Genomic DNA, 25,993 nt, shown 5'->3' on the forward strand with positions numbered 1-25,993 from the left:
CTTCCGCCTGTTCTCATCAACACCCTGGCGACACTCTTCACTCGTTACCTGTCGGAAAGAAAGGTCTCCAAACAGTGGAAGACCAGCGAAACCGCGCTGGTGTATAAGAAGTTAGACCTACATAACATCGGCAACTATCGCCCAATCTGCTTACTGTCCGTCATCTACAAACTCTCTACAAGAGTGATCACTAATAGGACTGAAAAAGTCTTGGATTAAGGAAAGCCATGCGAGCAAGCAGGGTTTCGAAAAGGATTCAGCTCGATTGACCACATTCACATTTCGAAACTCATCGAGGTATCACGAGAGTACAAGATGCCGCTCTGCCTTACCTTCATCGAGTTGAAGAAGGCGTTCGACTCAGTTGAGACCGAAGCGGTCGTGGAAACCTTGCACAAGTAGGTTGTCCTTATTCAGCACAAAGGTACTTTGAGAGTTGTACAGCAACTCCACGACCGGAACTTCGCCATTCTACAAGAATACCATCATTGACGTGAAGATTCGGATCCGACAGGGTGATCAATCTCACCCAAAATATTCACAGCCACCTTCGAGAACGCAATACGAAAGTTGGAAAGGGACGACATGAGAGTGATGGTTGATGGTCGGCAGCTACACCATTTGCACTTTGCTGATGACATTGTATTGATGACACCTACGATCAGCCAGGCGGAACGAATGCTGACCGTGTTCCAAACATGTGGATGTATCGGTCTTCAGCTGAATCTACAAAAGACGATGTTCATGCGGAACGGATGGATCTCGGATGCCCCATTCACGCTCAACGAAACGAATATATCCGAATGCACCAGCTACGTTTATCTGGGTCGGGAGCTGAATATGATGAACGACCTGACCCATGAGCTGGGCAGGAGGAGACGAGCGGAGTGGGGAGTGTATAAGAGCATCGAGAATGTAGTGAAGAAGACCAGAAACATCCGGCTTCGTGCTCACCTCTTCAACACCACCGCACTTCCTGCTATGACCTATACTTCGGAAACCTGGGTATTTCGCAAGGGGGAAGAAAATGCGGTGAGCGTCATTGAATGCGCAACTGAGAGAGTGATGCTAGGAGTATCCCGCTTCACGCAAGTGAAGGACGGGATTCGAAGTTCTCCCTTATGTGAGCGATCGAAGATTAGACGCCGCCATGTTTGCCAAAGGAAGTAAAATAAGGTGGGCCGGACACGTGATGCGCTTTAACGACAGCCGTTGGACCAGAGCCGTGAGCGACTGTGTTCCCCGCGGTATTAAGCGCACTACAGGAAGACCGCCGACCCGATGATCAGATTTCTTCACGAAGTCCTTCAAGAAAATTATGATGCTCTTCACGTCCCACGCGAAAGCAGGAACCACTGGCTGACTCTGGCACGCAATCGGGACAAATGGAAGAATTGCTGGCGCTCGTTCTATCAGTTCGAAGATCAACGGGAGTCAAGGTGACCAAGGAGCAATTTGGCTCAACGTCGCTTAGATGCCCCCTTTGTGCGACTGCGTGCTCTCAGATGACGTAAACTCTGGATCATAAGTGCCGTGCACCTACGAAAACCGCGGAGGACGCCTTCTATGACGAACTCAATGCGTTGATATCCAAAATACACAGCCAGCAGGTGGTCATTGTCGGAATCGACGCAAATGTGAAGGTGGGACTCGAACAACAATCCGATGTGCAAGGAAAAATAGTATTAACCAGAGCACGTCTTATGTGAACGTACGGCCTCAGCATCGCTTTCACGTTTAAGGGCATCACCCTACGAATCTGGAGTGGTACGGATTTCCGGTGGAGTATTCGTATAGGGGATCGTAGATTATTGAGAGAATGGTGATTCCGTTCATTTCTAATTGCCGTAGAAAACGGCTCGGAAAATGCGGCTTCCAGCGTTCCCGCGCACTACTTTCTACAAGGAGTTTGATAGGAGCCCGCCAGCCTTGTGCATGCGTCGCATCTTCCAGGCCGTTTTTTACGGCAATTAGGAAGGAATGGACGGAATCACACTCCCCTCCATAATCTACTATTTCGTATACGAATACTCCACTTGAAATCCGTACCACCTCAGATTCGTGGGGTGATGGCTTTAAGAGGAAACATCTCACGTGGTAGGGGTCAATCCTTTTAACGCCCAAAGTGCAGCGCAAGCGGAAGATGTGGACTTCTTCAGCTCGACTACGTTCTGGCGAGGAACATTAATCATTCAGATAACCAAAAATCTAGAGCTGTTTGGGATATCGCGTGCGACTCTGACCACCGTCAAGTTCTCCTCAGCTTCGAGGTACGGTTCCACAGGAGTTCAACTGAAAATCGACATGGCAGGTCTGAAAGACGAGGAATGCAGAATGAAATTTCACCAACGTATCTATTCATGGTTGAGTACGGACCAAGAAAAAGCTTAGCGATGCGGATTCCTTCACAAAGTGCATTCAGGACGCTGCAAGGGAAACGCCCCCAGTTCTATTGCCGCGGAAGAAGTTTGCCTTTGCATCTGCGGAAACAAAATCCACGTATAATTTTCGCAGCACTGGCGATTTCAGCCAGAAATAGCGTATAAGGAAATTGCGTCGTCATTTGCAAAAAAAAAACCCGCGAAAAGGAATGAATGTCAAGAGCAAAAGAGTGGCTTTGAAAGGGAGAGTGTGTGTGAGAGAGAGGGAGAGAGAGAGAACAAGAACTCGCGCAAAGCCTATGTTTACTACAACAGTATAGCGGCAAAATGAAAAGATGTTCTCCTATTCTTAATACTGCCAATAGAGTGGAGCCAATGTTTTCCTGTCCTTGACCAAGGAAGTGACTGTGGAGCAACCTTTATAACTATGAGGGATCATTTCAAGACCTTGCTGAACCGACAAGCGTCGTCAGCTCCTGAACTCGATCACGTTCACAGATATATGCTGCTAGCGAGGAACTATCGACCGAGTCCGAGGTTCTGGTTGAGATGCTGGAATTAGCGGAGAAATACTGCAGTATCTTCCTCCGTCTGGGATTCGTGAGATGACAAAGATCAATCGTTCAATATGGATAGACGAAAAGATACCTTACTTGTAGAGACTAACGCTGTTATATATTCCTTCTACAAGAAATTATCCGACACAGACCTCAGGAGCTGTCCAGGAATTGGTCGTCGCGCATTGTATCTTCGCGATGTTTAGTAAGTCGGGTCCAAGATATGGTATAGTATAGATATAGATTGGGCTGCGTTTAATGTACAAGGTTTTGGAACGGATTATCTTGGACCCGATTTACTAAACATCGCGAAGATACAACGCGCGACGAGCAAGCTGGCTTTCATCCTAGCCGATCACCGATTGACCAGGTGTTTTGTATTATTTTGTACTCGTCAGGAGAGAGAGCAAAATATGACAGCAGAATTCGAAGCCAATGGAATTAGCCTTCCTCTACTTTGAAGCCGCTTTCGACTCTCCTAATCGGGCTCTCCTAATCTTTTCAACCCTCTACACACCGATGGAGTATCAGGAAAGCTCATTTGCTTAATCGAGGACATAAACAGAAGAACAACTGCTGCTGTTCGAATAGCAGCCGGATTTACTTCACCTTTCAAAGCGAAAACTGAAGCAAGACACGGTGCTTTCGCGGGACCTTTCTTGTTCAACTTTGCCGTCGATGATATCAAGCGAAGAACTGTTGAGCTATGTCTCGCCGATGTCATTTTAGCACCATCTGCACGTCTCCTGGTCGATCTCTAGTTCGCCAACGAGTCGTTGTAGTTGTAGTCGCGGAAAGCAGCACGAAATTTCAACATGTTGTCAACCTTGTATCGAAGCTAGCTGCACCGTAAGTACTACGTCTACGCCCTGATAAGTACAAGCAGATGCGGGTCTCCGCGAGAGCTCAAACGGCAATCAGGGTGGACGAACAACCGATAGAACTCATCGATGAGTTGTGTTACCTGGGCTGTATGCTGAAGAACAACGGCAGCTACGAGGAAGATATTCAGCAAATATGCGCTAAGGCCACTGCTGCATTCAACTCCTTAACGAAATGCCGACCCCCATCACTAACGAAATCAAGCTGCGATTCTGCATATCCCCATCATAATGTAAGGATCGAGGACTTGGGGAACACCATCAATTGCGGCGATGAAGAGGCTTGACTGCACGGAAAGGAAGCTGCTTAGATGGTTGCTTGGCTACTTTTGGCCTAGGGTATGCCGAAATGAACACCTTCACGCGGAAATCGATGTGCTGTACTGGAGAAAATATCAACATGTTGCACCGCCATCGATGGCTGCAAAAAATCGTCTTCGAGTTCTGAGGAGTTTGCTGGGTTCGAGCTGGAAGAAGCCACTTGGGCGAAAACGGAAGTTCTGGACTGAGGTGGTGGAAGAGGACCTAAAGACACTCGGCGTGGATAGGCAGTTCAGGCGAGACCTAAGGTTTCACAGGATATAGAAAAAAGGAATGGATTGATCCTGTGTAAGCTCTCGCAGAAGATCTAGAAGGGTGGACAGAGTTGTGTTCAAGAACGGCGCACCTCGGCCAAGATGCAGGTAGTCACGTCAAGCGATGACATCAGCCCGCCGATTAAGTCACTCAAGTAGGCCAAGTCAACGTCCTCAGTGATGTTTCGTTAGGTTGGAGCAGCTTATAATAGAGAACTCCGATCTGATCGCACCACATGCACAACGCTAAGTTATTGCCATGAATGTTCGGTTTGGCCGTTGATGTTAATGCATGGCCGGGTTCATCCAACAATTTCCCTCGCTTTGCGTTGTCGTAGTGGATCCATTTTTCGTCACCCGGCACGGTTCGATGAAAAAAAAAACCTTCCTATTTTGCCCGTGGAACAGTTGTTCGCACGTGAAAAAGTGGCGTTCGATGTCTCCTGGCTTGAGATCACATGGAACCGAATTTCCTTGTTATTGCACCATATACGGATGACCTTGACACGGTATGAAATCTCTTGTTGTGTCACTTCAAATGTTTCAGTGAGCTCCTCTTGAGTTTGGCATTAACGACGCTGATTGGAGGATTGGTCGTTCAAAGGACGTCTTTGAAGACGTCAAAAACGTCTTCAAAGCCTGCTCGCCACCCTTCGTGTTATTTGCCGTTGGTGTTAAAATCATCACTTTTGAAACGCCGGAGCCAGTACAAGAGTCACATGTTTTTATTAATGGAGCATGTTCCCCATATGCTTCACACAACAATCGATGTCCACCATCTGCACTTTTCTTCTAATTAAAGCAAAAAACATCACTTCCCGCAAATTCTGTTGTTTTTTTTTCTTGTTTCACAAAGGTTGACATGGTTAGAGCACAAAGAAAGTATGTTGTTTACACTTCAGCGAAGTGACACATTGATTTTCAGAAGGAAATGATGACGCTCCAACAAGTAAAGTAACAATATATTCTGATGCGATTTGATGCTACTTACGCCAGCTTTTGATTGTAGATCCGTTAAAACTTACTAGTACCCCCAATATATACTAACATGCCTAAACTTAGTGGTGAAGTGCATCATATTTGCGACTGAATATCAAGTATGCGGATAAACATGAATATATAGGACGAACAGATCTATACAGTCTTATCAAAACGACGTTAAGGTCGGTGCAGTTGCGTAAGCGATTAATAAGTATAAGGTATAAGATAGGTAAGGATTCGAAGACTGCGATGGAGCTAGCGGCTGGAATCAAAAACACATTCGCCAGCTCCACTCAGCGCTGCAGTCGGAGTGGAATCTAGAGAAGGTCCCATCTCGATCACGAGCACACCCACATTAATTTGAGTACAACCGCTACGCATCTGAACAATGTCAAAACGTTCCGAGTTTCAGATCCTTTAGACCATCTATTACACTAATTATCATTGCACTGCTAGAACCTGAACTATAGTAGAGTGTCCGGTTAGAAGTCTCATCAGTAAGGAATTATGCTAATGAATCAGAGGTTTGCTACAACTCTGATGGTGAATCATTCACAGTCATGCCCAATTACACCAAAAAAAAAAAACGAGAAACTTTTTTCAATAAACCCCTTAACTCGTAGCCATATCGATCACCGTTACATGCATCGCTTGGGTATCCCAATGCTCGACTCCATCAAGGATGTAACTCGTTCGGTCAACAAGAAGTTTGAGGAGGACTGTAATTGTCATGCGATCCAGTTTCCATGACGTGAAATTTGCAGCAAAACACTACGTTCACGAAAAGAAAGAGTTCCAGTCCACAGTCTCCCGGAAGTAAAAGTGGCACAATTCAACTAACGGTACCCCATCCAAATTTTACTCAGCGGAGATCTGTGGGATTTTTCGATGCTGATCCCGAAGAGAACATTCATTTCATAAGTGAGCCGCTTCAGATAGTACAAATCAATGTGGGTTATTGTCGAGACAGCTTTGACTAGTGTGCCCCGTTGAAACGTGGTGTGCGGTTAGAGTTTGAGACAGGGCTAGGTGGAGCATCGCGTGTTATTTGTTCTGGCTTTGTTCATGATCAACACTCGACAGAATTAATTGATAGGATTTTCATTGAAGCTCCTATATGTTTTAAAAAAAAACGTGAACTGTAGTAGAGTGCCTGGTTAGAGAATATGGACCTGATGCAATCTCCCCTTCATTGTCAAGTTGCCGTAACGCAACGACCATAAAGAGGTTTAGGGAAATGTGAGTGTGTTATCGACGATAACGTCGCTATGAACCGTCTAGAGCTAACGAACCGCCTATTGGTTATGAGAAACACTGGTTTACCGACGGCAAAATTGATCGACGTGAACTATATGTGTTGGCTTACTCCTGGCTCAGAGATCATGGAAAACAGGGCGACCTCACCTACGAGCTTCGCACCAGCCACACTTCGATTGTCTACTGGTTCCAATACTTTAAGTTCGTTTTCAGTGATGCTTGACACCCCTAAAGATCCCATCGGGGAAAACTGTTTGGGGTACTATAAGTTGAACAGTACCGTAAATATTACATACTTCCAAGTAAATGAGAAAGGTGCTGAGATAAGATCCCACGTAAAGAGGTAAGCATACGAATACGAAGGATAAGAATAGCATACTGCAATACGAACAACGCAGGAAAATGATGATCATCTTACACCTTTCCTCTTTGCATCTTGGCACTTCCTAAGGAAAAGCAACGTCACAGAAATATTCAAAGTTGCCTAACTGCAGTGGAGGCTGTGCAGCAGGACTTGATCTAATCAAGAGAAATGGAGCTCTCAAAGCGCAGAAGGGATATTATGATTTCATAATAAGGTGAATGGAGGTGAGTGCAGCGCAGTCGGTAAGAGGTTCCGCTGTCTGCACGATCGATCGGAGGTTCGAATCACTCAAATAAAAAAAAACACTGACTTGACACATCAGTTAGCCCCGCAAGTCATTGTATAGGCCAGTTACACGTTCGCAGACCTCAAACGACCTTGAATTTAAGTGAACATGGTAGCGCAACCGAAGCGGATTAATTAACGCCAGACATTTTACTCTTCATCTTAATAGGCTAGTAGAAAAGAGTGGAAACACTGCAAAGATTTTCAGCAAACCATTGTAATAATAAACATGCCTCTCAGGAATTGCCATACAGATGAATGAATTCATCTACAACAGCACTGGATCAAAGCACCATATGCAGCAAGAAGAGACCGTCCCGCAGCTTTCAAACTTTGGTATAGTCAAGAAAAAGTAGCTATTAGTTAATAACAACTTCCCACATCAGATTACACCTGCATGAAACCACTAGCATTCAGAGAGTATTGGTCGCTTCTAATTTTGCTAACCGATTGCACAAATTTCTATTCTAAAGTGGTTGTGACTATTCCACTCCTTAGAATAACACGCTTGCCGTTATATTCGTCAAAAAAGTGTTTTCTTACTTAAACGACATGAAGCATGGAAAACTGCGTAAGCGGCTGCTCTGGAAGCGGCGCGGTGGAGCGTAGCGATAAGAATCGTGTAGGGATCCTCGCTAACGCCACCCATCTCTGCAGTTCGCCATGATCCCACCTCAATTCCAATCATTGTCTCCACCGCACCGCTTCGAGCGCAGCCGCTTAAGCAACTGCCCGTGCATCATGACGCTTTTGCCCGACTACAGGATCATCATGTCATACTGCAAGGAAATATAAGACATATTTCATTCGTTTATTGAACATTCATATGTATTCCTATTGTTCTCTTCGTTATCTCAGCCGTAATATGTATCTCTATAGGCCACAATTGTATGGCTGAGTAATAATGTGGTCTATACGAATACATATTGCGGATGAGTAGTAGTATAGGCCACAATATTATAGCTGAGTAATATTACTTAAGATAGGACAGGCCACAATATTGCTCATAATATTGTGTCCTGCTCGATACTAAGAAAAAAAAACAAGGATCATAACGTAGAAAGTGCTCAACCTACGATAACGGCTTAGCATCCGACGATCACAGACGCCAAATCAAGAAAAAACTCTTCTTACTCAGCAATAATTTTTGGAATAATTGATGCTGTGCGTCTCGTGACCTTCAAAAAAGTCTAAAAATCAGTGAAGAAGTTACCTGCATTTGCGCCACAACAATGGGACAGCACAGCAGAAGAGACGTAAGCCAACTAAAAATAATCCAGCACTTACAACGAGTGAGAGACTGATCTGCATATCGTGACGGCTTCATCATGGCCGAATACCTAGAAAAGAGACTGATACTAAAACAAAGACTTCAAATCATTTGGCTTTAAAATAATTACCTGTCAATGCAAATCCAAGCAAACGTGTAGACTGTAGAACAAAACAAAGCTATTTGAAGGTAAGCGGTACCCTTACACACGAGAGAGTTGTCACCCATGAATCGCCAGTTGGGGTCCAAAGTGCTATACAGACTCAGTGGTACAATAAACAGGGCCGCTAGGAGATCGGCGACAGAAAGCGATATCTTAAAAAAAATAAGCAAGCATATTTGAAAATTGCGGCATCACCATATCACTGGATTTTTATATTTGCTTTAGTGAATACCATGAGAGGAAAACACTTTTACAAGCGTTGCGTAATCACATTACAACATAACCCACTTGAACTGACTTTCAATAAAAAAAACCAATCATAAACTGCCCCTAAACTTCAAAAAACTTCAGCATAAGCACAGACAGTCCAGTAGCATATTTACATGAAAACCATAAAATCTTTCTCTTTCTCTCTTACATTACTACATTCTTCATTTTTGCAAGTCTTACTTACAGGCAGGTCTCTACCGTAATTAAGCGGTACTAAGTCGCAATACTCGCCAATACTTGCAGCTTGGGATATTGTACTCTATAGTGAAGAGATGGAATCAGTGAAAAAAAAAACAACGGCCAGATGACAACTTCGTCGAATTCAAACTCAACAATTTACACCGAAGTGAGCAATAATAAACTTGGAAGAAAGGGAGAAACGTGTAAAAGCGATGGGAAATAGACGAGTACATTAAGGTTAACGACTAAGTTGAACTATTTAAGTATCTCCTAAATCTGTTCCTGAGAAACTCGCTAATATGAACAGAATATTGTTCAGATATATATATATATATCTGAACAATATTCTTATATACATAACAATACATGATATATATATATATATATATATATATCACCTTGGCCCCCGTTGATCTTCGAACTGATAGAACGAGCGCCAGTAATTCTTCCATTTGTCCCGATCGCGTGCCAGAGTAGCCCAGTGGTTCCTCCTTTCGCGTGGGACACCAAGAGCATCATATTTTTCTTTGAAGGACTTCGTGAAGTAATCTGACCATCGGGCCGGCGGTCTTCCTGTAGTGCGCTTAATATCGCGGGAACCCAGTCGCTCACGGCTCTAGTCCAACGGTTGTCATTAAAGCGCATCACGTGTCCGGCCCACCTTATTTTACTTTCCTTGGCAAACGCGGCGGCGTCTCTAATCTTCGATCGTTGACGTAGGAGAGAACTTCGAATCCCGTCCCTCACTTGCGTGAAACGGGATACTCCTAGCATCACTCTCTCAATTTCGCGTTCAATGACGCTCATAGCGTTTTCTTCCTGCTTGCGAAATTCCAAGGTTTCCGAAGCATAGGTCAAAGCAGGAGGTACGGTGGTGTTGAAGAGGTGAGCACGGAGCCGGGTGTTCCTGGTCTTCTTCACTACATCCTCGATGCTCTTCTACGCTCCCCAAGCCGCTCGTTTCCTCCTGCCCAGCTCGGGGGTCAGGTCGTTCATCATATTCAGCTCCCGACCCAGATAAACGTAGCTGGTGCAGTCGGATATGTTCGTTCCGTTGAGCGTGAATGGGGCATCCGAGACCCATCCGTTCTGCATGAACATAGTCTTTTGTAGATTCAGCTGAAGACCGATGCATCCGATGCAAAAATATATATATATGTATGTATGTATAATATATACATATATATATATATATATATATATATATATATTATAGTAGGGTCCACGTATACGAGTCTGATTGCTACCTGCACGTGGTGGCCCTGCTTTAACTAAACGCAATCTGGCGTTCGAGTGTTCACATTGGGAACGTATGAGTTATATAACCCGCAATTTTTTTATGGCGAAAGATTTCCATGCATTGCAAAAAGGTGCCGTCGTCCAACAAATCGCCAAAACCCATAACCTAAAAGGGCAACTGGCTGAAGGGAGCATGGATTCATTGGCAACAACCATTCGTTTCGTCACGCTGAACTGCCGAACACTAGCGAATGAACTCCAAGCCGCCCTGTCTGGGCTTCTGCGATATCTCTGTGTGCCTTTTGCTGCACTGCAGGAAACACGCGTGGGAGATCGGCCCGTCACCAGCATCGAAAATTACACCATATACTGCGGCGATGCTGATGAGAACAAAGTAGGTGGCTGCGCGATAGCTGTGATGAACGATTACAAGAACCCAAGAACCTGGTGGAGAAATTTGGCTCAACATCGTCTAGATGCGCCTTTCTACGACTGCGGGATCGCAGAACACTATATACTGCTGCACTGCAGGAAACGTAAACAGAGGACGTAAACACTGGATCATAAGTGCTCACGCACCTACGGAAACCGTTGAGGACAACAATAAGGACGCCTTCTTGATGAGCTCAATGCGTTGATGTCTAAAATAACAAGCCAGCAGGTGGTCATTGTCGGAATCGACGCAGTCATATAATAGGGTCAAAAGGGCATGAAGAACGCAGCGTAGCAATTGCGTACGCGGCTTCTCTCAAGGCGTTTCGATGGCCCGTAGCAGATAAGAGCGTGGTGTAATGCTGGCATCACCCATCGCTGCAGTTTGCGGCGGTCCCAACTCGGTTCCAAATGCTGCCTTCACCGCGCCGTTTCGAGCGCGTGCGCTAATTACGTATATTATATCATTTACATAATGGCTGCCTCTAAGTTGCAGACTCTTCGTGACTTCACTCTGATTACTACTAGGCCGGAGCTTGCATCGAAGTCCAGGGAGGCTCGCTGATCGTGGAAGGAGCGACTTTGCCCCAACTGTGGAAGTCCCGTTAAAGTCGCGAAGCAGGTGAATGTGCACAGCCTTCATAAAGGCTAACCCAACGGGCCTTTTTAGGGCCACCAACTTGGGAATACAAGTCGAAAATGTGTAGATGAAAATTGTTGCATGCTTGCTTAGTGACCGTGAATTGCTGTGGAATCCATCTTCGGTTCTTTTTTTTTTCTTCGGAAGTAGTACATGGTGCGACTTAGTTATTCATTCCTCGTAAAGAAACAAACATTAGTCTTAGAGGATCCATGACATGTAAGCTAAAGTTACTAAGAGAAAAAAGTAAGACAGATCGTTCAGAAGTAAACGCGCTACTGAGTGGCCCCACAACTACATAAAAACAGTAGTAGATCCAGCTCTGTCTTCCTTTTTTCTAAGTAGCTTCAACCTGCATGTCGTGGATCCTCTAAAACTGCTTTCTTGCGCCGGCGCACCATTCTAAAGGCATAGGGCCCTTCTGACCCCATTTTAAAACTGTAAAATAGGGTGCGACGGGTCCCATGGCCAGGTTGCTGTAGTACGGCGCAATGGCTTCCAAGTGAATTTGTCAACAAGTAAATGAAACGTTATGGACCATTTTATGGCCACGAATGCTGCAGTGATGCACTTCACCCCTATGTATTCAACCGTATCTCTATTTCCACCGAAAGTTGGCTTCATCAGGTTGCTAACATCCTTTAATCAGGAATTGGTAGCACGAATGAAACCGGCAGCTTAAATAGTACCTAACAATTTACCTAATCTGACATGGAACCTTATCTTAATCAATACGATGATGACGTTCATGTCTTTTCATGTCAGCACATTATTCTACACTAATTGTTGAGGAGAAAGAGAAGAAATGATCATTTCGGAATACCTAAATTTCAAAAACGAAAAAAAAAAGAAAGAAGCGTAGTTTGAAAAAAAAAATAGAAAAAAAGGAAAATAATAAAATAGAAAAGTAAAAAAGTCTACGGAAACTGCCACTACATTCAACTTCTATTAATTGAAAAGGGGTGAGGCGTGCACCAGAAGAAGTCTGATGTCGCTCGGTATTGCATAACATGATAGCAGGCAAATAATGGCAGCAGGGTCATCGTAAACCTGAAAACCCCTTGAAAACGACCCTCATAAAAACTCTCTTGAAGACGACCTCCCCCACTTAATTCGTTCTAATATAGCCGACTACATAACAATAAAAAATCGTAAGAATTTAATAAATAGAACTGAAAAACAAGTTGGGAGCCTAATAAGTAAATTTAAAGGATATATAATATAACAAACATTGACAATTAATGTCATAATAAATACTAATATATAGTGTTGCAATTAAAACAAAAATATGTAATATAATAAAATAAAGAAGCCACAGTGAGCTCACTGCAAAAATCAGAAGTGTGTCGGTACACATGTGCACATAAAAGTTGAAAACATGGAATTCTCAGCGCGTGTTCGACGGCCCAATTTCTCTCATTTGACGCTGATGTTCAAGATTTCGATTACCGATGGAATCCTGACTCTTGCAACGCGTAAAAAAGCATCCTTGTCTTACCGAATGGTGTTGTATATCCGGCTGGTGTCCGAACAGCAGCAGTTCTTCGTTGATTCATGTCATCAAGCAAGCGAACGAACTTTCCTGGCACAGCATCGGCGCGGAGCACGTTGGGAAGACGGCCTCGACGAGGAGAGTCGAAAGTGGCTTCAAAGTCCAGAAAGGATAATTGCATTGGCTTCGAATACCGCTCTCAGATTTCGATCAATCTCCTAACGATGAACACATGGTCAATCGTAGATCGGCCAGGACGAAAGCCAGCTTGCTCGTCGCGCGTTGTTTCTTCGCGATGCCTAATAAGTCGGTCCAGGATAATCCGCTCCAAAACCTTTTACATAACACGCAACAAAAAGATTCCTCGGTACCTACTAGGGTCCGTAGCGGTTAACGTCTTGTGGAGCAGAATTATGATAGCGTGCCTCCACGAGTCAGGTATTCTTTTTTTTATCCATATTGAACGGATGACCTCTGTCATCTCACCAATCCCAGATTGAGGAATATACTACAGCAATTTTGCGCTAATTCCGTCGTCTCGGGTGCGTGTAAAGAGGGTCCCAACGAATTTCGAGCATGCCCCGGTCATCCCAAAGTCATCTGGGATGCATCACCTAGGATATAATCCACTATCTACTCAATCGTAGATCGGCCAGGACGAAAGCCAGCTTGCTCGTCGAGTGTTGTTTCTTCGCGATGCCTAATAAGTCGGTCCAGGATAATCCGAAATTCCGAAGGAACGGAAATTGTCTTGGAGAATCAGACACATTCACTGCAATTTTATGATGTGAAGTGATCTAAACTCAATTTTGTAATCGTGCCAGAAGCAAGAGAAATCCTCGCGTGAAATATGAGATAACGATGTATCTAACAGCTTTAAATTACGTGCATAATAATCTTCGTTAAAACGGAACATTCCAGCTTTCAAAAGTAACGGTAATGAGAATTATCGTTATCCTGTAACTCCCAAGCTTTTTATAGCCTAATTTATTCCTGGACAGAGGGACCTTCTATATCTGTGACTTCTTGGAACTTACAGGAAGAAAAGAGATCAAATTTGATAAGATTTCTAGACTTTCTGAAGTTGATATAAAGACAAACTCACTCCCTTTCTTTTTTAGAACACCATACAATATCCTATGTACTTCTATCTGACACTATTATTCTTTGACTTATTCGGTAATTTCGACAGCTCACACCACTTTTCTTTGCATATTTCCTTGTAGTTTTCAGTTGCGCAGTTTTCTGCGTCTCTGTGGCTAGAAGAACATCTAAGACGGCTGTCTGCGTCTTCATGAACGACTGGAGGACGTGACCTCGTCGAAGTATATTCGCGTATCCGCTGGCATATCCACTGGACAAGTTATGTCTCGGAGGCATTCGCGGAGAATCCGCCGGGATCCTCTTTACCGTTAGCGTCTTCAAGTGATCCTTCCAAATTGGAGGGTTGCTTCACCGACAGCCACCCACTGGTAAAGTTGTGGACTGGAAAACATCTTTTCAACTTGCCTTATACTGGTTTAATAAGGCTAGGCAGGGGCTTTAGGCTCTGCCTCCGCAGATGCAAAGGCAAATTTCTTCCGCGGCAATAGAACCGAAATCAACAATGTTCGGCATCTTTTCACAAGAAACCGGGCCCATAACGATACATTCGCAAATACAACTAACTAGAACACAAGCTTCCAAATGAACGTAAAACAAGAGCGCTGCACCATAGTGGAATTCGAAGTATTAGGCTATGGTTGAAATAATTGGATATATTTATTCGTTCCTTAAGTTCTTGTTCAAGCTCACATCTTCCCTCTTCCTTCTTATTTACTTTTATCTTACTTCCTTTCAGTATGTTGAAATTGGGGCCGCCTATACGAGTCTGATTGTTACCTGCCCGTAGTGGCCCTGCTTTAACTAAACTAAATCAGGCACGAGTGCACGCATTGGAAACGTACGAGCTATATAACCCGCACTTTTTTAAGGCGAAAGATTCCCATACATTGCAAAAAGGTGCTGTCGTCCAACAAATCGCCAAAACCCATAACATGAAAGGTCAACTGCCTGAAGGGAGCATGCATTCGTTAGCAACAACCATTCGTTTCGTCACGCTGAACCGCCGAACACTAGCGAATGAACTCCAAGCCGCCCTGTCTGGGCTTCTGCGATATCTCTGTGTGCCTTTTGCTGCACTGCAGGAAACACGCGTGGGAGATCGGCCCGTCACCAGCATCGAAAATTACACCATATACTGCGGCGATGCTGATGAGAACAAAGTAGGTGGCTGCGCGATAGCTGTGAGGAACGATTACAAGAACCTGGTGGAGAAATTTGGCTCAACATCGTCTAGATGCGCCTTTCTACGACTGCGGGATCGCAGAACACCACATACTGTTGCACTGCACGAAACGTAAACAGAGGACGTAAACACTGGATCGTAAGTGCTCACGCACCTACGGAAACCGCTGAGGACAACAGTAAGGACGCCTTCTATGATAAACTCAATGCGTTGATGTCTAAAATACCCAGGAAGCAGGTGGACATTGTCGGAATCGATGCAAATGCGAATATGGGACTCGAGCAGCAATCCGATGTGCTAGGAAAATGGTACTATCCAGCGAAGCGCACGTCGGACAACGGTGAACGTCTGGTCGACTCATGTGAACAGACGGACCTCATCATCTCTTTCATGTTTGATAGGAATCATCGACGCTATCACATTATGTGGCAGGGGTCAATAAATTTAACGCCTGAAGAGCAGCGCAAGCGGAAGATAAAGACTCTTAAGCTTCAGCTCGACTACGTTCTGGCGAGGGACATTCCTCGGTCAGATATCCGAAAATCTAGAGCTGTTTGGGACGTCGCGTTCGACTCTGACCACCGTCCAGTTCTTCTCAGCTTCAACACACGGTTCCACAAAAAAAACCGAGGAGTTCCTCTTCAATCAACATCGCAGGTGCGAAACACGAAGAATGTAGAACGAAATTCCGCCAACGTGTGTCTATTCATGTTGGACTGCGGGACAGGAAGAAGCTCAGCGATGCGGATTCCTTCACAAAGTGCGTCCAAGGCGCTGCAAGGGAAACGCTCCCGGTTTTATTACCGCGGAAGAAGTTTGCCTTTCCATCGGCGGAAACAAAACCCACGTAAAATTCTGTATGTGTCGCCTGTGTTGACTTCAACCAGGAAAAGCGTCTTAGAAGGGAAACTCGCGGAAAGCCTAGGCTTTACCAAAACACCACACCGGCAAAAAGAAAAGATGCTCTCCTGTCCTTAATGCTGCCAATGGAGTGGCTGTCGGTGAAGCAACACTTCCAATCTAGAGGGATCACTTCAAGACTTTGCTGCACCAGCAAGCGTCGTCTGTTCCTGAACTTGGGCACGTTGATAGACCGAAATATGCGGTTAACGAGGAACCACCGACCGAGTCGGAGGTTTGGTCTGTATCCAAAAGAAGAAAATGGAAAATCTGGTGGAGGCGATGGGATTAGCGCAGAAATGCTGTAGTATCCTCTCCGTCTGGGATTCGTGAGATGACAAAGATTATCCCTTCAATATGGATAGAGGAGAAGATACCTGACTCGTGGAAACACGCTATCATAATTCCCTCCACAAGAAATTATCCGTTACGGACCCTAAGAATTATCGAGGGATCTCTTTGCTACCTGTTATTTACAAGGTACTAGAGCGGATTATCTTAGACCGATTCATTAAACATCGCGCGACGAACACGCTGGCTTTCGTCCTGGCCGATCTCCGACTGACCAGGTGTTCAGTATTATTTCGTATTCGTCAGGAGAGTGAACGAAATATGACAGCAGAATTCGAAGCCAATGGAATTAGCCTTTCTCTACTTTGAAGCCGCCCAAGTACAAGCAGATGTGGGTCTCCGCGAGACCTCAAACGGAGATCAGGGTGGACGGCCAACCGATCGAACTCATCGATGAGTTACGTTACCTGGGCTGTATGCTAAAGAACAACGACAGCTACGAGGAAGATATTCAGCAAATATGCGCTAAGGCCACTACTGCATCTCCATAACGAAATGCCTGTGGCCGACCCCCATCACCAACGAAATCAAGCTGCTAGTCTGCATATTCCCACCATAATGTAGGGATCGGAGACTTGGGGAGCATCGTTTACGATGATAAAGAGGCTTGACTGCACGGAAAGGAAGCTGCTTAGATGGCTGCTTGGCTACTTTTGGCCTAGGGTGTGCCGAAATGAATATCTTCACGCGGAAATCGATCTGGTGTACCGGCGAATGACACAAAGAGAATGTCAACATGTTGCACCGCTATCGAAAATGGCTACAGAAAATCGTCTTCGTTTCTTTATTCACGTATTAAGCAGACTGGGAGATCGCCTTGTTCAACGAGTTTTGAGGACTTGAGCTGGAAGAAGCCACCTGGCCGAAAACGGAAGTTCTGGATTGAGATGGTGAAAGAGGACCCGAGGACACTCGGCGTGGATAGGCAATTCAGGCGAGACGTAAGGTTTCGCAGAATATGGGATAGCGACGAACGGATTGATTCTGTGCAAGCTCTCGCAGGAGATCGAGAAGGCTGGGCAGACCTATGTTCAAGGACGGCACACCTCGGCGAGGATGTGGATAATCGCGTCAGGCGATGTCATCAGCCCGCCGATTAAGTCACTCAAGTAGGCCAAGTCAACGTCGTCAGTGATGTTTGAGTAAGTCAAGTAAGTAAGTCATATAGAGCATTTTATGCACGTAAGATACTGGAGTAGTTTGTATAAGTTTCGATTTGTTTGTTTTACACAAAACACTATTATTTTCTATTTCCGGGATTTTCTGCGCAATCGTTCGATGTACCTCTGTACGTAAGCGATCGATACTCCGTACAGAAGCAATACCAGAGATAGTGTGCTCCTGCGAGGCATGTTCCGCACCTCATTAGATGATGAGGGCCGAGGAGGTACGAGGTGATGTGCGTGACATTAGGCAAACGCAGCGCAGTGTTCTGCAGACGCTTTTAACTGCTGCGCAGCATAATTAACGATCATCATTGCCATTCGTTTTCCCTAAGGATAAGTTGTCCCGGAAGCTGCGAGTACTTAACGATATGCACCCTACCAGCGTTCATGGTCTGCTTTCGCGTTCAATTTTTAATAAAGTCACCCTAATAAGAAATATTATTTGAGAAATGAGCAGGCTCCACGCAGCGCATTTAATACCGTCGGCTAGGTATGCGATGCGAAGGTCCATTTGTACTCAGAAGTAAATCCTGTTGTGCTCGACACATGTCACTCTACCAGTGCAACACACAACAACCACTTCTTGTATCAGCATTTGCTACTTGCTATCGTCAAGGATGCTCGTCATATGAAGCTTTGGTCGCATTTAGCTGGCGTCGAAATTTTGGGATAGAAGTTACACAACTCGAGGAAAATTCTCTAGGATATGTTGTACTCATTAGTACTGTTGTGGTAGATTAGGATTAGGATTAGGGATTTTCGCAAAACAAACAAGTAAAAAAAAAAGACAAAACGGAGTCTAACTCTATCCTAAGTTGGTACCAACAGTTTGTAAATGGTGTATGCCATAACGAACTCACCAAGTAACATCCGATGACATCGTAAAGGTCGGCAGTAGTGAATATAACACAGATGTTCAGGAATGAAGTGCCAAGAAGTAGCACCTCAACAGCGACGACAATGGCTGCTCGTGCGAGAGCCTCAGCAGTAAGTGAGCGGCCGTCCAGCGCGTCCCACATGTAAATGAGTGCTTCTAGCAGGTCTTTGAACAGAAACTGTTCCGACCATGAGGCAGATGACCGCACTTGCCCACAAGCAAACAAGCTGTGCCGCTTGCGGGAACGACACTAGATGTCAGACAAACGACCCAAGTGTCTTGACCCTCCAACAACCACAATGTATTCTCTTAAATGGAAGCAGGCAGCTAAAAATGAACAATACGGAAATAGCAGATTGAGGAAGCCGAGACTGTGAGCCGCACTGGACGTAACCACGCCTGCGCGCGTGAATCGATACTCTGTCAAATAGATATTCGCGGACAAAGAGAAATGGCAGAGAGAACGGAAGATGATCTTTATATGAAGCAAGCTTTCAGCACGTTAGAGTATTGCATTCCGGTGGGTACATAGATTCTGTAGCTATGAATCTTGCGAGAAGAGTCGCCAGAAGGAGGAATCAAAGACTCAAAAAGGTTATACGGAAGCCGCTCTTATCTCATTGACGCCGAAGCAGAGCAAGATCCACGTCATCGTGATGTGCGTGAGTCCCGCGGAGAATATCGATGCGCTAATACTGAGCCGCCCCGTTTGTGGTATGAAATCTCAGTTGAATAACAATGACTATGCACTATGCAGCCGTTAATCAAAGCCTTTCCCGTAGCATACGTTGATCGAAGTATGCCAAAGTCAGCTACACGTCAAGTTTTGAAGGTGGAGTTGTATATGTGTGCGAAATGAGTTCTCAGTCCTTCTAAGACACTAAAGTTATAACAAAGAATGTGAAAGCGATAAATCATCAAAGTTTTTGCTTTAGAGGATGTGTTTGTGATTTTGGTCTTATGAAAACATTTGGAATATGTACTAAAAACATTTTTTTTTCCACAAGAATTGGAAATCTTCAAAGGGCAAAATTTCTGGAAGTCTGTCCTATTAAAACGTGATTGGAAGGAATGTGTTGCCGAATTAATGAAAAATTAGTCTATCTACTCCCATCATTTCTTATATGGAAGGAAAAATGACCATATTGACAAGAAACACTAACGAGATTAAGACGGTGTAAGATGCCAATATCAAATATTCAACGGTTGTTCGCCGTTTACGGAATACCAAAAGAGTAAAAAGAGAGACGAACGAATCTCATTGTCAAGAGAGAACCTGCAATTTTCAAGCTTTCGAAATTACGCCTGAGTCGATAAAACCTCACACGAACTGAACTGTCGTATATTATTATTCCTTTTCTGTCGCTGCTAATTTCCCTTTGGTTGCAACAGCAGAGCGACTGATATAATATCTGGTATGGCCGTCATCTCTAGATTACTTTCCTAAATTTACTGAAGCGTGTTTAGCTATGTAGCGCAGTTAGTAAGAGGTTCGGCCAGGCTCAAACCTACGCTGGGATTTTCGCAACAAAAGGGTCTTAAGACGGGGCGTGAGTGAGATAGTGGTCGTAGGGGGCTACATTTGACATTTGTTTTTTTTTTTTTTTTCTGAAATAGGACCGCGTAATATCTCAACAAATGATGGGGAAACTCAAAACTTGTAGAGCCAAAATAGTTTAGGTAAGGTGATGACACACAAATTGTAAGAAGATCTATTCTTTATACTTCTGACAATGGAGAAAGTGTGCTCTTTTTGAGCCAGTCTCAGAGGTGAACGGCAGTAAACATAATTTGGAGCATCTTCTCGCTGCTCTAAATTATGTTATATGGTGTCGCGGTCGTTTCGCTGGTTGAAGCAATGGAGGCCATATCCGGTATTTAAGACCGTGAATATGAGGACAAACCGTCGAATAACCTGAATAAGTATGATGCACTGTAAAAAATAACGTGATGAAAGTTGCGAAGGTAATGGAAAACATAGTTTAAAATGCACGTAACCACCTGGAAATTTCGATCCTTTCAAAAAATTAGCTTATCATCGCAACTATCAAACCTAAGCATTACACATTTTTCTGTAGTTTCCTCACAAAAGAAATAGGATTTCGTATCGAGCACTACGAGAAAGAAGGAAGCAAATTCTTTTCCTTCATGACAGTCATGACTCACGATATATAATAACTGGCTAATTCTGTCGCGTGTGTGTATGTGTCACGAAATTCGAAAAAGGGGGTGCGACTGGTCCCGCGGCGTCGAGTTGCTGGCGCCGTGTGAGAATGCTAAAAAAATGGGGTGAGACTGGTCTAACAAGATCGGATTGGAGCGCCGTTGTGCGGTACAATAACTTCGTGCGCATGTTGCAAATGGTAAATGAGATGTGCGACAGTTTTGTAGCTGTAGCCGCTGCCCGTGTTACGTCACACCTATATGACTCCTTCGTGCGTCTATCTCTTTGCACCTTTGCCTCAGATTGGTAACATAGCTTCTTCAGCAGGTGGAAACACGCATGCAAACGGCTGCTTAAATACTAACGAACAGTTTACATGATCTGACGTGGGACGTTACCTTTATCAGTACGATGATTTCGTTCACATCATTTTACGTGAAAACATCATGATCAGAACATCATTGATATCTCACTGATAACTTTTGGAGGAAGACAGAGGAAAACCCATACTTCGAGTAATACTTTCAAATTGTGTCTTTATTATATTGGTCTCGATTCAATCTTTGAAGCTGAAGTTCGAATGTTCTGCAAATGTAGAACTGACGCGTTTAGAAAGAAAACTTTGAAATGTTTCGCCGAAGTTTATAAAAAAAACGTTGTTAGAGAAACAGAATTCTAATTTTACCGAAAATGTCACTACTATTAATTTCCATTGATTAGTGAAGGGGAGCGAAGCGAACACCACAGAGTCTGAAGTCCGTTCAGATTGGTGATATATAATCAATCCCTTAGTCCGTGTGTGCGTGTTAGTGTGGGTCTGTACGTGTGTGTATGTGACGTTCAGATTGGTATTGAATAATGGCCTATTTATTAAGAGAGCTAGTTCGCAGGGTCAAAGTGCGCTGGGATTTTCTCAAAGATGGGTGCAGAAACAACGGAGTGAAAATTTCGCTTTTAGCGCAAGAACGTTAAATGACCATATTTCTCATTCCACAATGAAGTACTTTCATATTAAGACTCAAAAAAAGCAATTCTGATGCTATTACATATCGGAAAAAAGACATCTAGAAGTTGGGAGATGAAATAGCAAGATGAAATTTTGCAGGATTGTAAAGGAAGACGGCCTATGTGGGTAAGGGAAAGTAAAATCCTTTTAAAAAAAGAAAGGAAAAAGGTTTTTGTGTTTATGCAGTTGTAATCTTTATTTTATATGCAAAAATAATACATAATACTTCTTGTACATATCACGGCGCTTAGTATATACATGTATGAAATGTAGCTGTTCCTTATGCCATTCTTTCTCTGCGTTAATTGCCCTCTTTGCTCTTTTCTTTCTTTTTTTTTACTTCGATACTGGGAGCGCTGCAATGCTGTGTTAGAAATTGCACTCACGTAAGTTCTGATTAACATGGGAAACTTACTGTGTAAAGCTCTGCCTTAGTGAGCTGAGGTTTTTTTTAGTCAGCTCTGGCCTAGCAGAGATATGCACTCCTTCTGTAGAGGGCTGACCGACTTTTAATTTTGATGCTTGATCAACAAGATCATAAATCTTCTTGATCGTTTCCGCCGCTTCTTCTGTGTCAGTGTTTACGAGAATGTTTACATTTGCGCTCAGGACTGCATATTTCTAAATATTTGTTTGATTTGAAATTTGATAATCAGCATCTGATATTTGATAATTTGGAAAGGTTGGAGGCAGTTGACAATGGAACACTTACACTTTCAATGTTACTCCTTATTTGAGTTCGTTGTTGTTTGCGCTCCTGAGCTGCCGTGACCAAATCCCGAGTGGAAAGTATTTGGTCGACCTCATACATCGTCTCACTTAGCTGTGTATGGGGTATTTCATGGACGTGTGAAGTAGATGGATGCTCTTCTACAACGCCTCCTCCATATAATTTTGCCGCATGCCTGTGAAGGCAACTGATTCCAGCTCTATTAAGCAGTTGCAGCGCCAAGAGTAAGGACAGACACCGCAGAGTGGGCAGTGCACGTTTTCACTCAAGGGTTCACTACATGCGCATCCACCCAAGTATACCACTTGGTATTTGTCCGCCACATCTTTTCCCTGAAGTTCCCATTTCTTTTCTGCCACTCGCTTCACCTTCTCAGGCCTGTTCTCGTAGTGTTTCAATGCCCATCTATGACATTTAGTGGACTGCTGAACACGGAAAGAGGATGCTGCGAGTCGACGGCGATCCTACAAACATCACTTAAGAATATATTTCAAACGTTTGCAAAAACGTTTCACCCTAATTTCGGCTGAATCAGCCAAGTCCTCCACAGCTCTGATCAGCAGCTCTACCAGAAACTCGGCTCTTGAGTTGGCATTTCTGTGGAGGAAGTTCTTTTTTAGACGCAAATGCCACCTCTCACTAATCATCGTCGTGTCCATCACGGTACCTTTGTTTGCAAATGATGCCTAATTGGCAGTCCTTCCTGAAAAAGCTTTTCGGGAAAAGGAAAGTGAAGACAAAACGGTTCTATACTTGCATAAATAATTATCCTTAAGATAATTAACCATTCCAGTTTGGCCTTCTGTTTCGAGAAAACCGAGAATTTGACCGAAGCGTGACTCAAAGTGAGGTCAGCAATGAGGAGAAGTTCACTGAGGTCTTTTTTTACTTGTCCTCGAATGCGAGCCAGAAGAATTACTCCGTAGGTAGCACAAAAGTAGGCGGAATGATTTCTGAATTTTTTTTTACCGCAACTAATCTGGAGGCGCTCCTTTTGAATGTTTGGTCGATGTGCCATCTACAGTAGTGCAGCTTAGTCCGCGTTTCCGGGAAGACAACTCGAAATCCGTTGTAATAGCATGGAGCTTCATCAGTAACTATCTGTTGTGGGTTGAAATCAGGCAGAAGCTTCTTGATCTCCAAAAAGAGCCTCTGCACATCCAATGTTGTCATTGTGCTACTCAGTAAAAAAGCTTTAATGCGAAACCATTTATCAATATTGTTATCAACTATTAATGTGAGCAATTAGGAGTGAAACTGTACCAGCCGGAAGACCCCGGTTCTTGTTGTCAGCTACTGAAACAGTCGCTAGCTTTAGATTGTAACGTGTGACGTTATGTGTGTCGTCGACTGCAATTCCACGTGGCGAGAATTTTCTCAACCATTCTAACTGTGTCGGAGTGATCATTACTAAAGAAATGAGCTTGTTTGCCAAAATTTTAGGTATTATGTCAAGCAGCTCACTTAAACGAAATCCTCGCCCACTAGGGTCATCAGTAACCTCTAGGACACGGATTCCGTCGTCCGGGTTCTCCTCTGCTTGGCGGTGCATCAAAGAATTCATGTCATTCTTGTCGCGATATCCAGGGCGTAAACACAAATTTTGTTGTCAAATTCCAAAGATCTGACCTATCGACAAACCACAACCTAGAGGTTTTCGCTGAGTAGTCCCTTTTGAGAAGTCGCAAAATATAGTCCATTGAATGTTCTGTACATGAAAATAGGTCTAGATTTGTCATTTTCAAGCAATCATTTTAATTCAGACCTTCCAGAAGAGTTCTCAAAAGTTCTTGTGTATTGTTAAGACGGAGCAGCGCAGGCTCTATATCGTGGCCGACATGCCCCAAACATCCTTTTATGTTGACTTTACCATCATCGGCAATGTGAACGTTCATAAAACATGAACAGCTGATGACATCCTTTTTACTAGATGTTGCGTTTGAAGTGGTTGCTTTCTCATATGTGCCAGCCCGATTGCATCTAAGGAATTAAGTCATATTTTGTATGCAAAATTTACATTTTATAAGCACCTTAAAGAGTACGACGAGCCCTTGGCATAACTTGATCGCTTGAAAAAACTAGTACCACTTCTTTCACACTGCTCATGCAACCATTCCTGGAATATTGCAAACTTCTTAGAACTGAGGAAACTACACTCTATTTATTTTCAGTGCATTTCAGTGAATACTTCCAATGACCTACCTCGAATTCTCCAACCGTATCAAATGTAAGCAGTAAAACAGTATAGTCCTGGGGTTAGCCCCGTCTTCGCTATGATTGTCTTTGCAGTGACAGGCCATACTTTCGTGGTCGGTAAAACCCTCATCACAAATGGGGCAATACATACAGCGTACTTCGGGAATAGGTTTTGATGAACTAGCCTTCTTCACTTCCAGCTTAACCTGAGCTATGTGCTGCTCAGAATATTTGTGGGTTACTCTTAGATGAGAGTACAGATTCTTTCTTAGAAGTATTTTGGCGCAGATGGGACAGTCCCATAGTTCGTGAGAGGACGATGACGTAGCGTATGGTGATATAGACACACCTAGATACGAATGTTACCCTTTTCAGCATTGCGAAATAACGACAACTTGTGATCCATTTTTCCACACAGGACCAGCCTTTGCGAAATGCGAGATCTTTGCCATACACAGTGGGCTGGATAAAGTGCCAGAATAAGAGTTCGGTGACAAAGGCGAATAAAGTGCCCTGGATCTACTTACTATGTTTGACAACTGCAGCTGTGTTCAAAGCTAAATTGGAAAATTCACTGGAAAAATTTTAAATATGACAAAAGCCAATTGCATTACATAGGATTTGTTATAGATAGCTTTTGATGAACTCCAAGTTAAATATAAGCAGAATCAAGGCAAGATGAAATGAAAGGAAAATGTTGATGTAGATGGACGTATACGAAACGTTGTAATAGACTAAATTCCAATGGATTTCTGGAAATCCTCACCTCAAACGATTGCAAACCATTATTGCAGTAAAACAGGTTGCCGTTTAAAAACCACACTTTCGATAAGTCAATCATTAAAAACATTAAATTTGAAGGAACACTTGGCAGTTCAGAGCAAGGGAAAGTAGAATAATTTAATAAAACGAGCGCACGGTGGAATAGACCCTCTAAACTGCAGAGAGATACATGTGAGAAATCTGTGGACATATGAGAACAGCGTGCAAAATAAAGCCAATTGCAATTTTCGGGTACATAAATAATGCTTCAGTACCAAAGATTCTGTCAGCCGTGAGTTGTAAATGACACGAATCATTAAAGTCCCTGCCAAAAACAACTTCAAGCTAGCATATGTCGCGGAAGATAACCATGAAAGGAAAGGTTGCAACACTGAAGAGACAACCAAAAGCAACTCACCTTAAGCAGTTTGTAGAAGCTTGTAAAATTGTTAGTCTCAGTATCCAGGAGGAGCAGTGTAAAGGGCATTAGAAAGAACTGACGTATAGTGAATAGTTATAGCAGGCACTTCTGTTTGAATTGGAAGGAATGGATTTGCAGCGATTAGTCGTAGCAGAGTACAGCAAAG

General features: G+C 43.7%; 5 protein-coding genes across 8 annotated transcripts; 4 read left to right on the forward strand and 1 right to left on the reverse strand.

Moving 5' to 3' along the window:
* Positions 1–585: 585 nt before the first annotated feature.
* Positions 586–1,170, forward strand: RB195_022266 (uncharacterized protein; the record flags this gene model as incomplete). Its single annotated transcript, XM_064209329.1, has 1 exon — positions 586–1,170. One exon carries the CDS (start codon positions 586–588, stop codon positions 1,168–1,170), a length of 585 nt encoding a protein of 194 aa, XP_064065210.1.
* Positions 1,171–3,824: 2,654 nt separating this feature from the next.
* RB195_022267 (uncharacterized protein) lies at positions 3,825–4,106 on the forward strand (the record flags this gene model as incomplete). The annotated part of the gene is made up of 1 exon (XM_064209330.1): positions 3,825–4,106. One exon carries the CDS (start codon positions 3,825–3,827, stop codon positions 4,104–4,106), a length of 282 nt encoding a protein of 93 aa, XP_064065211.1.
* Positions 4,107–4,153: 47 nt separating this feature from the next.
* Positions 4,154–25,893, reverse strand: RB195_022268 (uncharacterized protein; the record flags this gene model as incomplete). Of its 3 annotated transcripts, XM_064209333.1 has the most annotated exons (10): positions 5,988–6,094; positions 8,569–8,621; positions 8,682–8,866; positions 18,532–18,798; positions 22,751–22,912; positions 22,964–23,045; positions 24,078–24,156; positions 24,214–24,428; positions 24,479–24,564; positions 25,825–25,893. In XM_064209333.1, 10 exons carry the CDS (start codon positions 25,891–25,893, stop codon positions 5,988–5,990), a joined length of 1,305 nt encoding a protein of 434 aa, XP_064065213.1. The 3 variants fall into 3 exon arrangements, with proteins under 3 accessions (XP_064065212.1, XP_064065213.1, XP_064065217.1); XM_064209332.1 differs by lacking the exons at positions 5,988–6,094; positions 8,569–8,621; positions 8,682–8,866; positions 18,532–18,798 and adding exons at positions 20,366–20,463; positions 22,222–22,339; positions 22,431–22,541; XM_064209331.1 differs by lacking the exons at positions 5,988–6,094; positions 22,751–22,912; positions 22,964–23,045; ... (2 more) ...; positions 24,479–24,564; positions 25,825–25,893 and adding exons at positions 4,154–4,344; positions 6,780–6,860; positions 6,929–7,010 and having other exon boundaries at positions 8,495–8,621; positions 18,532–18,690.
* On the forward strand, positions 15,031–16,996 carry RB195_022269 (uncharacterized protein; the record flags this gene model as incomplete). 2 transcript variants are annotated; one of them, XM_064209334.1, is made up of 4 exons in its annotated part: positions 15,031–15,231; positions 15,306–15,911; positions 16,279–16,389; positions 16,817–16,996. In XM_064209334.1, the coding sequence occupies 4 exons, from the start codon at positions 15,031–15,033 to the stop codon at positions 16,994–16,996; spliced, it is 1,098 nt and encodes a 365-aa protein (XP_064065214.1). The 2 variants fall into 2 exon arrangements, with proteins under 2 accessions (XP_064065214.1, XP_064065215.1); XM_064209335.1 differs by lacking the exons at positions 15,031–15,231; positions 16,279–16,389; positions 16,817–16,996 and having other exon boundaries at positions 15,468–16,232.
* Positions 17,234–17,605, forward strand: RB195_022270 (uncharacterized protein; the record flags this gene model as incomplete). The annotated part of the gene is made up of 1 exon (XM_064209336.1): positions 17,234–17,605. The coding sequence occupies one exon, from the start codon at positions 17,234–17,236 to the stop codon at positions 17,603–17,605; it is 372 nt and encodes a 123-aa protein (XP_064065216.1).
* Positions 25,894–25,993: the final 100 nt, after the last annotated feature.

Source organism: Necator americanus, chromosome X (assembly GCF_031761385.1).
Source record: "Necator americanus strain Aroian chromosome X, whole genome shotgun sequence".
In the NCBI taxonomy this organism is placed as follows: domain Eukaryota; kingdom Metazoa; phylum Nematoda; class Chromadorea; order Rhabditida; family Ancylostomatidae; genus Necator; species Necator americanus.